At 34.1% G+C, this 17064-nt stretch overlaps 1 protein-coding gene across 1 annotated transcript; it reads left to right on the top strand.

Annotated features, from left to right (window-relative positions):
* The first annotated feature begins 255 nt into the window (after positions 1-255).
* Positions 256-16016, top strand: LOC139859785 (uncharacterized). The gene is made up of 4 exons (XM_071848560.1): positions 256-371; positions 5707-5854; positions 15095-15387; positions 15521-16016. The coding sequence occupies exons 1-4, from the start codon at positions 256-258 to the stop codon at positions 16014-16016; spliced, it is 1053 nt and encodes a 350-aa protein (XP_071704661.1).
* Positions 16017-17064: the final 1048 nt, after the last annotated feature.

Raw genomic sequence — 17064 nt, 5'->3', positions numbered from 1 at the left:
AACGAATATTACTTGAAAATAGAACAATTACAACTGAAAACTTTACATATTGGGATGATATTGCGACTAAATATATGTTCATTTGGAGCACTATCAGGCTGCGCAGCAGGTGGTGGCGATGGGTGGGCTGCAGAAGACAGCAATTTGGCAATGGTTGGGGCTGTTTTGGGCGACGAAAGGCAGCAGAAAGCTGCTGCACAGGTGGTGGTCTGGGCTACCAAAAAAAACCGCAGTAACTAGAGGGTTTTTTTTAGGATGGTGGTGTCGACTGCAGCAGCCTTGTTGGTGGCTAGTTTTAGTCAACTGAAAAGAGGAAAAGCAGGAAGGAAAGTGTCGACTATTGCAGCAAAAATTAAGAAGGAAATTGTGATGTATTTGATGGAAAATCTTGATCCCTTTTATAGATGTTTTGGTTTCCTAATCCCAATAGGTTTACTTGGAGTTCAAGATTAACAATTAGAGTTTGGCTAGGATAGAATTCCTTTGTGATCAAGTTTATTATTCTTTTTTTTTTCCCAAACAAACGATTTATTTATGTTACATAATTCTATATTTTTTTTATACGGCCCATATATTTATTTATATATTTTATATTTTTTTTATATAGTTATCTTTAAAGTTACATTTTATTTTGATTACCTTTTATTTATTTATTAGAACCTAACTTTTATGAATTCTTAATTAGGTTCTAATTAGTTTTTAATTTTATAAATGTAACCATTTAATATTATTACATTTAGTTTATATTATTAATTTAGTATTAGGGTAAGGGTTTAACATTAAATATTAAATGGTATTAGGGTTTAGCATTTTAATGCATAGGGTTAGGTTTAGGGTTTTAAATACTATTAGGGTTTTAGTATTAATCACTAGAATAACAACCCTAGTTATAATGTCCAAACAACCAATGAACCCTAAGGGCATTTTTGTCATTTCATGAAGGAAAAATGAGGGTTGTTATAGTACCTCCCCGTTAATTTAAACTTCGTCCCGAAGTTTCAGGAAGACTTCTCGGATGCATCAACAGATGAGAATAGATATGGATATTTCCGTTTCATTTGGTCTTCACATTCCCAAGTATGCTCGGGGCCTTGTCGTGAATTCCAACGGATTTTTTTTGGCAATAGGAATTGTTGTCCTGTTTCAAGAGTTTGAATCTTTATGACCCTTAACTTTTACAGGTTCTTCTTTGAAATGCATCTTATTATCAATGCGAAAGTAATCCAAAGGAATAACAGGAGTTTCATAGATTTCCTCAAAAAGAGAAGATAATGCTATTCACGCATTTCAGTAAATCGGATACATGAAGTTTTAGAAACATTACTAAGCTCATTTAAAACCATGAGCGTTTTATGCCAAAATTCTAGAGCAGACAAACAGGTAGGAGTTTGTGGAGATCACAACCATGAAGTTTGATGCATGGCTTGTGTTTGTTAGAGATGGTACCAACTTTCAAATTCCGGATGGTAACCATAGAGATTCCTAATGTGAATCGACGAAAGGAGATGTCAACTGGGCAGTCACTAATCAGGCTTATATACAAGTATGCCATAATTACTAAGATGCCCTCAGGATGGTATGAAAGATTAACGAAAGATTATAATACATGCGAACTTATCCTTGGAAATAGTTTTTGATAGCACGTTGTAGAATGTAACTTTATGATCATGGTTTCAGTTACATGTCAAATCAGGGATCGAAACTTGACTAGGATAATGTCCAGTTGCAATCCACGAAGGAAGAAATGTTTGGAGTAACCACATAAATGCCACAGAATATTGAATTATAGAATTGATATTTACGCGGGTGTTGCGGTTTAGCCGTGAAATATCAGAAGTAAAATCTTCTCAACAGTCAACCTTACAAGGGAAAAGTTACTGAGAACATAGAGTTTTAAATGATGAACTCAATGGTAAGTTTCGAAGGGCAAGAGGAATTGTGATTACTACGTGGTGTAGAATAATACGAAAAATTTTACATAAACAAGTAATGAGAATTTTATAGAAGTTCGAGTCGTTTAAGGTGGCAATGTAGAAAGGAACGAAGTTCTTAGTAAAACTAGAGTTATGTACAACATATTTTACGTAAAAATATCTTTTAAATTGATTTGTAAAAGTGAGAGTATAATTTTATATGTACTAGTCAAAATAAATAAAGGTAAATTTTGCTTAAATATATACAATTTATAAAATTTGCACGAATGGCGGTAAATAAATTTATAAAATTTCGAGAGGATCGCGCAGTAAAATAATGTAGGTAAAATTTTGGCAAACAGAATTTTATATTTGGAGAAAAACTAAGAAAATTTGAGTGAAAGACCTTGAAAATTCCGGGTGATATTTGAGCAACAATGTTGCGGGGTAATGATGACTATTGAATTTAAGTGTGGTTGATGACTAATATAAGTTCTTGGTATTCAAATGTTCATGTGTGAAGTTATTGCTAACAAGTGAGATATGAATGGTAGAGTATGAGAACGTGATAGTGAATGTGGTGTTTATAATATCTTCGTTTAAATTTTCAAATGAAAATCTTGCGAGTGGTTGTCGCTTATCTTCGACGGGTTTCCTAATGGGTTTATGAAAATCTACACTAGGTACGTAATTACATATAACATAACAGGAAGCATGCTTAGAAGAAATTTCGGGAGTGTCACTTCAGGTCAAGGTTGTAAAAGTCACGAGTCAGGGACGCATCGGTCTAGACCTAAAAAGGACGCGTCGGCCGAGTCGATGACGCGTCGGTGACGCGTCGATCATTGACCGACGTTGACTTCATTAATAATTTCTTAAATATATATTTATATACATATAAAATAGTTGATTATGTACCATAAATTTCTTAAATAAGAACTTGAATTTAAAACAATCGAACTTCAAACTTAATTAATGTTACCGAGTACATAATCAGTAAGGACACGGAGAAAAAAGTGGCCCAAAAAATTAAAACAAAACCTAATTTTTAAAAACATATCAGATTTTGACGAAAATTTGACTGATTTTGACAGTTTTTGACCAACTTTGACCGTCTTTGACAGACTTTGACCGAACTTTTAGCTTTGACCGTCTTTTGAGTCGTTTTTAGAAAAAACGGGACGGAGAACCCAAAAAAATGACGCATCGGCCGACACGTCGGTCAAGTCGGACGACTTTTACAACACTGCTTCAGGTCACCTAAGAACATGCATCCTTCCTTCTAATTAAGTGTCAAAGAGATAAGTTGTTTAAGAATGCCAAGCTTTACCAATTTTATGGCATAGGAGAATTTATTAATCTACTCATGGGTATGAGATATATAGTTTGATCGTAACGATCTCTTCGTATATCTATAAATCATATGATAATTACCCTTCATGTAATAACATTGAGATTTTTGAATAATAGTTTGGAAATTTTCTTTGATTCACTTTCTATTCCATATTTCATGATATTGGAATATCTTTATGAATTACCGTAATATAATCACGTTGGCCTGACGTCATTATATTTCACTAATTCATATTTCCATTCCAAGGTCACTTCATAGGGTCAAGATATGTGATCAACTACAGAATTTTTATTTATTAGAAAACTTTCTAGGGACTTAAAGTTCAATTGCCGTTTAAAGAGTACATAACCTAAAGCGTTTCCCAACGCACTAAAGATTGTAGGGAGAGAATCTTCATGAGTCTAGAAGGACATTTTCTGGTTCGCAACCCAAGGCATCAAGGTATGTATTATAACAATAATGTTATGTACATTACCGTAATAAATGTCATGGAAAATGTTGTGAAATTCAGAAGTCTTAAATGACATCCTTAGGAAAGGAAGCAGGGTATCGAGAGGGATGCTAAGGAAAGGCAAGATAAAATGAAACATATAATAAGGAAACACTAAAAAATAAGGCATGAATATGAACAAGTAAAGGAACATAAGCTAAGCCAGGAAAGGTTATAGTCCTACAGATTGCTAAGGCACCTAACTAACACATAAGACACACATAAAATGCAATCCTGGTTCTCTATAACTAACTGAGCTCTGATACCACTCTGTCATACCCCCAAATAGGGCTGGGGAAATATGACTTCACAATATCATAACAAAAGTATGTATAAACGAGCAGACTCTATATGAGATGTTTTAATATAAACTAATGTATTTAAAGCAGCGAAAAGTATTAAGTCATTACAATTGTAAACTTAAATGTTTTAATGCAATAATATGAATGATAATATGCGGACTCCAAAAGCAGCAAAGTCCAAATAGCAAATAATCTTTAGTAATCTTCACCTGAGACAAAACATGCTTAAAGTGTCAACCAAAAATGGTTGAGTGAACAACATAGGTTTATCAATAATAACCAAGTTTTTAGACCACAAGATTTAATTATAAAGTTTAATCAGTTCGGTAGTAGTTCTGGTGTATATGATATCGATACTAACCATAAGTTACCCTAAACACATAATGTTCGTGTCGTGAATCATTATTATGTATCCATTGACCAACGGTCATCCGGATAGAGATGTCGCTCTCAATAGCGCTATTCACAATAACTAAGCTTGCCTTTATACGTAGCAATTAACGATATCATGGTAGGAATTTAGCATGAATCAAAGCAATTTAGCACAGTTTGAACTAATCAAAATAATGTTTTCATGTACTCGTGTCTAAGCGTAAAACAGTTTAAAAGCAAGCATGTGTGTCACCCCAAAGTTTAAAATAAGTAAATAGAAATAGTTAAAAAGTGGGGCTATGAAGTTCACCTTAGTAGCAAGTAGATATTCCACGCGAGTGGTAAGAACAGAGTGTAAGCGGAGATCTCAACCTAGAGATATAATGTTCAATTAATTAATGTCTAGTAGACATAAAGCTTGTTTATTAATATAGCAAACTATATTAACAGTGACCGTTTTCGAGAAATGTTATATTTATATAGGTGATTGTATACTTAGTGTACTTAAGTGTTACTATATAGGTAAGTGTATAAGTTATACTAATAATGATATTATTAGTCTTTAATTATTCAACTATTATGTATACTTATCATTATTATTTACTAATACTCTTTCATATTTTACAACTAATCCCATTAATCATAATCATGACCTATGAACTTATTAACATTCATAATCATAACTCTTAATCATTATTATCTCACATCATAACCTTTTACTTATCAAACTAGTTTTATGGGCATCCTAACTTAATAACTTTAATCTTATATTTATTTAACTAACTTATTAACATTAATCATAATCTTTCATTACATCCTTTAACCTTATTATATTCATCACCTAGTAACCCTAATCTTTATTATTCATAAACAATTCTTATTTATAATCTACGTTTAACTTTTTCACCTACATAAAATCATAAACCTTATATTTGTATTAACCATATTTTTAACAAAATCCTTACAACCCTCATAACTCATTCATTAATTAATCTTAATACTTAATCATAATACTTATATATAACATTAAAGGTAATTAAATTAAGAACAAGATTAACTAGGGTTTATTAGGTATACCTTAGGGATTAAAGACCAAGGCTTATGATGATGATGATTATGCGAATAAGGAACAGAAACCAGCAACAACAAGGATGACCCAAAACAAGTTTCTTGGGCTATTTTTGTCACGCAAAAGGATAGGAGAAAAACGTAGCAGCAGCACAGCAAGAAAGTACAACAACAATGGTTGATTATAAGGCTGTTATTGGCGCACAGGAACAGCAGCAAAACTATAGATAATGGCGGGTGTAGGGCTGCTACAATCTCTGCAGGTGGTGGCGATGGGTGGGCTGCAGAAGATAGCAATTTGGCGATGGTTGGGGCTGTTTTGGGTGATGAAAGGCAGCAGAAAGCTGCTGCACAGGTGGTGGTCTGGGCTGCAAAAAAAAAACTCAGCAACTAGAGGGTTTTTTTTAGAATCATGGTGTTGACTGCAGCAGCCTTGTTGGTGGCTTGTTTTAGTCGACTGAAAAGAGGAAAAGCAGGAAGAAAAGTGTCGACTATTGCAGCAAAAATTAAGAAGGAAATTGTGATGTATTTGATGGAAAATCTTGATTCCTTTTATAGATGTTTTGGTTTCCTAATCCTAATTGGTTTACTTGGAGTTCAAGATCAACAATTAGAGTTTGGCTAGGATAGAATTCCTTTGTGATCAAGTTTATTATTCTTTTTTTTCCAAACAGACGATTTATTTATGTTACATAATTCTATATTTTTTTTATACGGCCCATATATTTATTTATATATTTTATATTTTTTATATAGTTATCATTAAACTTACATTTTATTTTGATTACCTTTTATTTATTTATTAGACCCTAACTTTTATGAATTCTCAATTAGGTTCTAATTAGTTTTTAATTTTATAAATGTCACCATTTAATATTATTACATTTAGTTTATATTATTAATTTAGTATTAGGGTTAGAGTTTAATATTAAATATTAAATGGTACTAGGGTTTAGCATTTTAATGCATAGGGTTAGGTTTAGGGTTTTAAATACTATTAGGGTTTTAGTATTAATCACTCGAATAACAACGCTAGTTATAATGTCCAAACAACCAATGAACCCTAAGGGAATTTCTGTCATTTCATGAAGGAAAAATGAGGGTTGTTATATCGCAGATCAAAAAGTTATGCCAATGCGTGATATTAAGACTAAACGTTCAAGTTTGCCCCAAAAACAAGTTGTAGTTTATACTTGTCGGTTTAATAGGGACTTAGTCGGACATAGACGGGTATAGCATAGTTTAGTTGGTACTTGTGTCTAAATTGTAAAATGTAAAAGTAGCATGTGTCACACCTCAATAAAATTAAATAAGTTTGCTAGCAATAAAGAGTGGGGCTATGAATTCACCTTAGTAAGTAGAGCGAGAGAGAGAGTTATTCCTCGGAATAGAAAGTTGGATGAGTGACAAGAAAAGTCAACCTTGTTAATGATGATGAAGATTAACAAGAAACAAGAAGAAAACTTGGTGATGAAGATCAAATAACCCAAATAATGAAGAACACGCTTGTAAATCTTGATGAACACGAAGAACAAGCTTGAAGATTCGAATACCACAAGAGAGGGAGAGGGAGAGATTGTTTTTGAGAGAGGATTTTGATGTGATTTGTGAATGAGAAACTAGGAGTCTAGGGGTGTTTATATAGTGCAAGTATTAGAGTGTTACTCAACATAAGGATGTTCTAATTAATGATTTTATTTTATTTTATAATTTTTAGTCAACAATAGGTGGTACTAGTTATATATATATATATATATATATATATATATATATATATATATATATATATATATATATATATATATATTATTTTATTTTTTAGTCAACATAAGGATGTAATTGTTTAAGATTCTTTAGTCTCATTATTATTATTATTATTATTGTTATTATTATTATTATTGTTATTATTATTATTATTATTATTATTATTATTATTATTATTATTATTATTATTATTATTATTATTATTATTATTATTATTATTTTTACATTTACTACATGATAAGTATTATTTTCTTTTTACTAATTCATGACTTGTATATATTTTTTTATTTAGTTCCCAATTTTTATTATTATTTATATAAATGTCACTTTTTATTTATTACTTATAGGTTATTAGTTATAATATTACATAAATGCATAAATTTTAATTAGCAGTGAGTGTCGACTAACAGTTTATTATTTTCATCTTTTATTAACTTGTCAATTATTGCACAAAGTTAATTAATATGTTTTATAACTCTTAACACTTAACAATTGTTGATTAAAGTTTAATCATTAAGTTTTAATTATATTGTTTGGGCATTTAATATTGGAAAAATATAGAATAGAAAAATGAGGGTCGTTATAGTACCTCCCCGTTATTAGAAACTTCGTCCCGAAGTTTTAAGTAGATTTCTCGTTTGCATCAGCAGTTGAGAAGAGATGGGGATATTTCCGTATCATTTGGTCTTTGCGTTCCCAAGTATATTCGGGGAATCTACGCGAATTCCAACGAACTTTAATGATAGGTATGCTGCTTTTACGCGTTTGTTTGACCTCTCCTTCCATGATTTCTATAGGTTCTTCAACGAAGTGCATTTGTTCATCAATGCGGATATCATCCAAAGGAATAACAAGTGTGTCATCAGCAAGACACCTTTTAAGATTCGAGACATGAAACACATCATGTACTTGGCTAAGTTCAGTTGGTAGTTCTAATCGGTACGCCACGGTACCGACTCTTTGAGTGATCGTGAAAGGTCCAACATATCGTGGACTGAGTTTGCTTCATTTACCGAAACGAATAACACCTTTCCAAGAGGATACTTTCAACATGACTTTATCTCCAACTTGGTATTCTATATCCTTTCGTTTCTTATCGGCATAGCTCTTTTGTAAGCTACGGGCAGTTTCTAATCGTTGCTTAATCTGAGCAATCTTTTCGATAGTTTCATGAATGATTTCGGGACCAGTTAAATGTCTGTCCTCGAGTTCGTCCCAACACAAAGGGGATCTACATTTCCGTCCACATAAAGCTTCAAATGGTGCAGCTTTAATGCTGGAGTGATAACTGTTGTTGTAAGAAAATTCGACCAAAGGTAGATGTCTATCCCAACCTTTGCCGAAATCGATTGCACAAGCACGTAGCATTTCCTCCATGGTTTGGATAGTTCATTCACTCTGACCATCAGTTTGCGGATGATAGGCTGTACTCATGTCGAGTTGAGTTCCAAGAGCAGATTGTAAAGTTTTCCAGAATCTTGAAACGAATCGACTGTCGCGATCAGAAATAATCGAGATAGGAACTCCATGACGTGAGACAATTTCTTTAATGTAAAGCTTTGATAATTTCTCCATCTTGTCGGTTTCCTTGATCGGTATGAAATGTGCAGATTTAGTAAGACGATCAACTACGACCCAAATAGTATCGTTACCGTTCGAAGTTTTAGGTAACTTAGTAACGAAGTCCATAGTGATGCACTCCCACTTCCACTGCGGAATACCAGGTTGTGTCAACAGACCAGAAGGCTTTTGATGTTCGGGCTTGACTTTTAAACAAGTGAGACACTTGCTAACATAAGTAGCAATGTCGGCTTTCATATTAGACCACCAGTAGAATTGCTTCACATCGTGATACATCTTACTGTAACTGGGATGAATAGAGTACCTAGTCTTATGTGCTTCATCTAAGACTAGTTCGCGGAGATTTCCGAAGCGAGGAACCCAAATTCTATTGCCAAAGTACCGTGTACCATTAGCTTTCACTTGAAGTTGGTTCTCAAAACCTATAGGTCCTTCACCTTTGATAAGTGTCGGTTTAATAGCTTCCAATTGAGCTTCACAGATTCGTGATATAAGATTCGATTTGATTTTCAGATTTAGAGCACGAACGCGTTTAATATCATCTTTTCAACTAAGAGCATCGGCAACTACATTTGCCTTGCCAGGATGATATTTTAGCTCACAGTGATAATCGTTCAGTAACTCGAGCCATCGGCTTTGCCTCATATTCAGCTGTTTTTTATCAAAGATGTGTCGAAGACTTTTATGGTCAGTGTACACCGTAAAGTGAGTACCATATAGATAATGTCTCCATATCTTCAATGCAAATACCACGGCACCAAACTCAAGGTCATGTGTGGTATAATTCTCTTCATGTTTCTTCAACTGTCTAGATGCGTAGGCAATTACCTTTTCACGTTGCATTAAAACACAACCAAAGCCTTGCTTTGAGGCATCGCAGTAAACAACGAAGTCATCAGTACCTTCAGGTAAAGATAGAATCGGGGCTGTGGTCAACTTCTCCTTCAGAATCTTGAAAGCAGATTCCTGTTCTTTGGACCACTCAAATTTCTTCCCTTTTTGAGTCAGCTTTGTAAGAGGTTTAGCAATGAGAGAAAAATCTTTTATGAACCTTCGATAGTAACCGGCAAGTCTCAAAAATTGACGAATATGCTTCACAGTCTTTGGTATCTCCCATTTCTGAATAGCAGAAATCTTAGCTGGATCGACATGTATTCCGTTTCTATCAACAACATGTCCAATAAATTGTACGGTTTTGAGCCAAAACTCGCACTTAGAAAATTTAGCATAAAGTTGTTCCTTTCGTAAGAGTTCAAGAATCATGCGCAAATGTTGCTCATGCTCTTTCTCACTTTTCGAATAGATCAAGATATCGTCAATGAACACGATGACAAATTTATCAAGATACGGTTTACAAACACGATTCATGAGATCCATGAACACGGCAGGAGCATTATTTAAACCAAAAAGCATGACACAGAATTCATAGTGCCCATAACGAGTGCAAAAAGCAGTCTTAGGAATATCGGATTCCTTGACTTTAAGTTGGTGATAACCGGACCTTAAATCAATCTTTGAATAAACTCTTGATCCTTGAAGTTGGTCAAATAGATCATCAAAACGTGGCAACGGATAACGGTTCTTGATAGTAAGCTTGTTAAGTTCGCGGTAATCAATGCACATCCTTAACGTACCATCCTTCTTTTTAATAAAAAAAATAGGAGCTCCCCATGGGGACGAGCTTGGACGAATGAAACCTTTATCCAATAGTTCTTGGAGCTGACTGAAAAGTTCTTTCATTTCTAAAGGTGCTAAACGGTATGGTGCTTTAGCAACAGGAGCAGCACCGGGAGCTAAATTAATTTGGAATTCAACTTGTCGAGGAGGTGGAAGACCAGAAAGATCTTCGAAAAACACATCGGGAAAATCTTTAACCACTGGTACATCTTCAATACGCTTCTCTTTCGATTCAATCATCTTAACGTGGGCTAGAATAGCTGGATAACCTTTCATAAGGTATTTGCGGGTGTTAATATAGGAGATGATATTGAGATTGGAACCACACTTTTCACCTTGGATGATGAGAGTCTCTCCATTTTCCAATGGAACATGAACAGTTTTATCGTAACACAGGATGACAGCATGTAATGAATGTAACCAATCCATTCTAACTACGACGTCAAAACTTCCAAGCTCGACCGGTAAAAGGTCTATCTTAAATTCTTTGTTGGCTAAGATAGGTTGCAATTTTTATAGATTTTATCGACTTGCATGATCTTTCCATTAGCTACTTCTACTAATCTTTTGGTTTCTAAAGGTAGAGGCTTTTCAATAAATAGGGTACAAAAATCACTAGACACATAACTTCGGTCGGCACCAGTATCGAATAAAATAGTTGCATAACAATTATTGACAAGATACGTACCCGTGATGACCTCATCTTCATCTCGGGCTTCAGTAGCAGTAATAACAAATGCACGACCGTTTGCAACAGTAGTATTGGCTCCAGTAGCGGGATTATCTCTCTTCTTAGGGCAATTTGGACTAATGTGTCCCTTTTCCCCACAAGTATAACAAGTAGGAGGAGCTTTGGCAGGAACAATAGCTTTATCCTTTGGAGGAGTCTTACACGTCTTAGCTACGTGTCCCACTTTCTTACACAACGAACAGGTAGCAGTACACTTCCCCGGGTGATGTCTCTCACAACGAATACAAAAAGGATAGGTACCCTTATAATTCGTCCTCGTACTATCCGCAAGCTTCTTACCGTCACTCTGAGTTGAACCTTGAGACGGCTCAAACTTCCCTTTTCCTTCATTACCCTTAGTGTCAACAGGCTTAATGGCCGACGCTCTTCTTCTCTTGGCCAACATTACATTTTGTTCCATGAGAATCACAGCATCCAGAGTAACCTTCTTGGCAGCAATAACATTCCACAGAGTAGAGAGTTCAAGACATCGGTTGGTGTAGTTCTCAATATCAGTACCCTTCACCTTCAGTTCCCAGAACTCAGCTTCAATTTTCTGAACTTGACTCCTTGGGCAGAATTTATTAATCATCATGCTTTTGAGTTCGTCCCATGAAATTGCATTAGCATTATCAATTCCTACGGACTTGGCATGAGCAGACCACCAAGTTAAAGCATTACCACCTAATGAGCTAGTGGCATACTTTACTCGATCGTTATTACCACAGTTGCAAATGTGGAAGATGGACTCCATCTTCTCGAACCAGCGAACTAGTTCAACTGCTTCTTCATTTCCCTTAAATGTAGGAGGATTACAGTTTGTGAAATCCTTGTATGAACAAGGTTTCAGTTGAGGATTAACATTATTAGCTTGATTGTTTCCTTGTGCGACAGTGAGTAGTTGTTGGAATTGCTCGGTAGTCAATACGATATTGTTAACAGTAGGTGCAGCTGGACGAACCATGATGTTGCTACATAAGTGAACATAAGTCGGATAAGTTAACGAGTTATAGGGTTGAGCAATTACAAGTATGAATAAGATAAAGTATTGATATCACATGATATAAATAAAACACTTTATATTATTAAGGAATGAGGCGTTAAAATAAGCCTTTTAATACATGATTCGGGAATAGGAATAGTTTAAGGCATAGCCTTTACGTAGATGGAAAAATAGGAAAATAAACTAGGAAATGTCAAGATTGAAGTAGTCTTCATATCTCTTCTTCTCATCCTCAAACTGCTTCATCACTTTCTCCATGTTATCCTTCACAAGTTTCTCTAGCCTTTCGGTTTGAGAGTCAAGGGATTCTTTCATAAACTTCTCATATCGCTCGTTCATTTCTTTTTGCTTTTCATAGAGGTACTCGAGGTTGTCATAGAGATTCGTAACACGGCTGTTGACGGTTTTGGTGTCGTACTCCTTTAGTGCCAACTGCTTGTCAGTACGACTTCTCTCTATATCCATCCGGATATCAACCTCCTCTTTGAGATGAGCAAGTGATTGCTTCCCCCAACGGGTGTTACGTTCTTCCTCATACCTTAGCAGTATTAATTATTTTCTTAGCTTCACGTTTTCTTCCACCAATTTCTTAATTTCGCGATCCTTCTCATCCATACGAACCTCCACTCTCGCCACGTGGCGAAGCAAACCTTCAATGTTCCTCTCAGTATCTTTTCGTAGGTTCATGATCTCATACCTAGAAGCATCATTATAAAAAGGAGATCGGGCTCTCTTCCTTGACGGACCAGCTTCTTCATGACGTTTTCCTTTATCCTCGATTCTAGGAGTTGGATAGTATTGAGGTAACCCATGTCGAATAGTATTTGGGCTATAATTTGGTGATGGTGAGGCAGGACTGTAGGAAGGACTTCGAACAGGTCTCGAAGTTGCAGAGTGTCCAACACCTACTTCGGTGGTAGGGTGGAAACGAGCCATTTCTTCTGAGGGCTTGTAGAGAGTTGTTTTGTTGGGTTTTTTAACGCTTGAGCTTGACATCCTAACATTAGGAAAGAGACTTTGATTAGAATCTTTAAGTTAGGTTTATTAAAGCATAATTGTTAAGATTATAGGACAATCCTAAATGCTTTAAGTCTAAGGCAGGAAAGGTTATAGTTTCCTAGATTGCTAAGGCACCCTAGCTAGCAAGTAAGGCACACATAAAGATGCAATCCTGGTTCTCTATAACAGCCTGGTTATGCTCTGATACCAATATATCACACCCCCATTTAGGGCCTGGGCGAAATGCGACTTAATACCAAACAAACCAACATATTATAATAAACGAGAACAATACTAAATGATAAAATTATCTTTATTGAGAGTACGCAGCGGAAAATGAAATGTCGTTACAATGATGGAAGTAACAATAATGTAAGTGTTCAAAGGTAAAAGTAAATAATGCGATATCTCTTGATCCTATGTCCAAGTAGCGTCACATAAGCAGTAAGAAAGAAAGCTTGAATCAAACAGCACCTGAGACAAAACATGCTAAAGTGTCAACCAAAAAGGTTGAGTGAAATCATATGTTTAACAAATAAGTTTGACCGTTGTTTTAAACCACAAGATTTAGTTTATAAAGTTGATCTCGCAGATCAAAAAGTTATGCCAATGCGTGATATTTAGACTAAACGTTCAAGTTTGCCCCAAAGACAAGTTGTAGTTTATACTTGTCGGTATAATAGGGACTTAGTCGGACATAGCCGGGTATAGCATAGTTTAGTTGGTACTTGTGTCTAAATTGTAAAATGTAAAAGTAGCATGTGTCTCGCCCCAATAAAAGTAAATAAGTTTGTTAGCAATAAAGAGTGGGGCTATGAATTCACCTTAGTAAGTAGAGAGAGAGAGAGAGAGAGAGTTATTCCTCGGAATAGAAAGTTGGATGAGTGAGCAGAAAAGTCAACCTTGTTAATGATGATGAAGATTAACAAGAAACAAGAAGAAAACTTGGTGATGAAGATCAAATAACCCAAATAAAGAAGAACACGCTTGAAAATCTTGATGAACACGAAGAACAAGCTTGAAGATCCGAATACCACAAAAGGGGGAGAGGGAGAGATTGTTTTTGAGAGAGGATTTTGGTGTGATTTGTGAATGAGAAATTAGGAGTCTAGGGGTGTTTATATAGTGCAAGTATTAGAGTGTTAGTCAACATAAAGATGTTCTAATTAATGATTTTATTTTATTTTATAATTTTTAGTCAATAATAGGTGGTAATAGTTATATATATATATATATATATATATATATATATATATATATATATATATATATATATATATATATATATATATATATATATATATATATATATATATATTTTATTTTATTTTTTTAGTCAACATAAGGATGTAATTGTTTAAGATTCTTTAGTCTCATTATTATTATTATTATTATTATTATTATTATTATTATTATTATTATTATTATTATTATTATTATTATTATTATTATTATTATTATTATTATTATTATTATTATTATTATTGTTATTATTATTATTACATTTACTACATGATAAGTATTATTTTCTTTTTACTAATTCATGACTTGTATATATATATATTTTTATTTAGTTCCCAATTGTTTTATTATTTATATAAATGTCACTTTTTATTTATTACTTATAGGTTATTAGTTATAATATTACATAAATGCATAAATTTTAATTAGCAGTGAGTGTCGACTAACAGTTTATTATTTTCATCTTTTATTAACTTGTCAATTATTGCACAAAGTTAATTAATATGTTTTATAACTCTTAACACTTAACAATTGTTGATTAAAGTTTAATCATTAAGTTTGAATTATATTGTTTGGGCATTTAATATTGAAAAATATAGAATGGACGTTATACTGCAATTGCTAGTGAAACAAATTCAATAGCGGAAAAAGAACTTGGTGAATTTGACTTTTTAGTATCAATTGTCATTTGGTATCAAGTATTAAATGAGGTGAACACTGTGAGCAAAAAGTTACAATCACAAGATATGAATATCGAGTTTGCTATCAAAGAAATAAATAGATTGCTTGAGTACTTCAAGGATTATAGAGAAACTGGTTTTACAAAAGCTATTGATGAAGCTAAGGAGATTGCAGTTAAAATGGATGTTGACCCAGTGTTTCCAGAAAAAACGTTTGATTCATAGAAAAAAAAGATTTGATGAGATTTCAAGTAGCCAGGACGTTTCATTTACACCTGAAGAGGCTTTTAGAGTAAATTATTTCTTATACATTGTGGATAAAGCTATTCTTTCTCTTGAAACAAGATTTGATCAATTTAAAAACTATGAGAAGTTATTTGTTTTCTTATTTCCGCATAACTTGAGGGAAATTGAAGATAAATATCTAAAGTTGTTTTGTAACGAATTGGAAAAGAAACTCAAGTATGAAGGAAAATCGGATATCAATGGTAATGAGCTTTATAGAGAATTGAAGTCATTTGACATAAAAGGAGCAGGTGAATTTAAGAATCCTTTAGATATTCTGATGCATTTGAATGAGGCTCAAGAATTTTTTCCAAACGCATGGATTGCATATAGAATATTATTGACTATTCCAGTTACAGTGGCATCTGCAGAAAGGAGCTTTTCAAAATTGAAGTTATTAAAAAATTACCTACGATCCACAATGTCCCAACAAAGACTGAGTGGATTGGCGATGATAACGATTGAGAATGAAATCTTAGAGAGTATAAATTGTAAAAAGGTAATTAAACAATTTGCTACCAAGAATGCGAGGAGAGCTTCAAAAATCATTGTTTAACTATTACGGTATGTAATTTTAATGGTAAATACTTTATGTTTACTGAAATGAAGTTACTTGTCATTTTTCATAATTAGCTTATATTATTCTTTCGAGTCTTGGGGCCCTTTTGCTTCGCTTCGTCCAGGGCACTCAAATTCTCGGGACCGGCCCTGAGCTCCCCCATAAAAGGTAAAACCTCGGGTAATCAAGCCTCCCGAGCACGAGACCTGGTACCGGGTGAATTGCGCATTATGTGCACCCTCTAGTCACACTCCCTTTTTGAACAATTTGGCATAGCTAGGAATTGAACCCGGGTGGTGTGCTTCATTGGGCAACTCGGTGGCCACTCAGGCAAGCCTGAATGGTTATCTTATATTGAACTTGAATAAACTGCGAACTTAAACAAAACTTTTATTTTATAAACCATTTATTATTTACAGTATTATTTTATAATAATATAAATATAATAATATAATATGATGTAAATATATACTCTAGGATGTTTATCGGTTCGGTTTCTTCGGTGTATTCGATTTTAAAATGTTTTAGAGCAAAACCAAAAATCGATTCAAATTGAAACCGAACCAAAACCAAAATCGAAAACCGAATTCGAATTCGGTTCGGTTTCGGTTTCGGTTAAAACCGAATATGATGAAAAAATTCAAACCCATAGTAGTTGATTGTGAAGTTAGTAATTATAACTATAACTATATACCGTACTAATTAGCATGAGTTTGATATTGTTCACGTGGTTAAATTGGTCATTATTTCACTTACAAAATTTTATCGTCTAATTTTATTCACTAATACCACCACCACTATACTACTTGCTGCCACCACAACCTCACTATACCACCTGCCACTACCACAATCTACCCTGGCATCAGTCATCACCACAATCAACCTCCAGCAACCACTAATGTCGACCTCAGGCCACCACTACCGTGCGTCCACGACCACCATCGACCTACCACAAACTTCGTCGATCACCACCATTGACCTTTTACGACCACCACTATTTTGAACCTTCTGCCACAATCGACTCAACGACCTCCGTCTACCACCA

The sequence above is a fragment of the Rutidosis leptorrhynchoides genome, chromosome 7 (assembly GCF_046630445.1).
Source record: "Rutidosis leptorrhynchoides isolate AG116_Rl617_1_P2 chromosome 7, CSIRO_AGI_Rlap_v1, whole genome shotgun sequence".
Lineage (NCBI taxonomy): Eukaryota > Viridiplantae > Streptophyta > Magnoliopsida > Asterales > Asteraceae > Rutidosis > Rutidosis leptorrhynchoides.
Note: the sequence above shows the minus strand (reverse complement) of the source record. Positions and strands in the feature narration are given on the sequence as shown.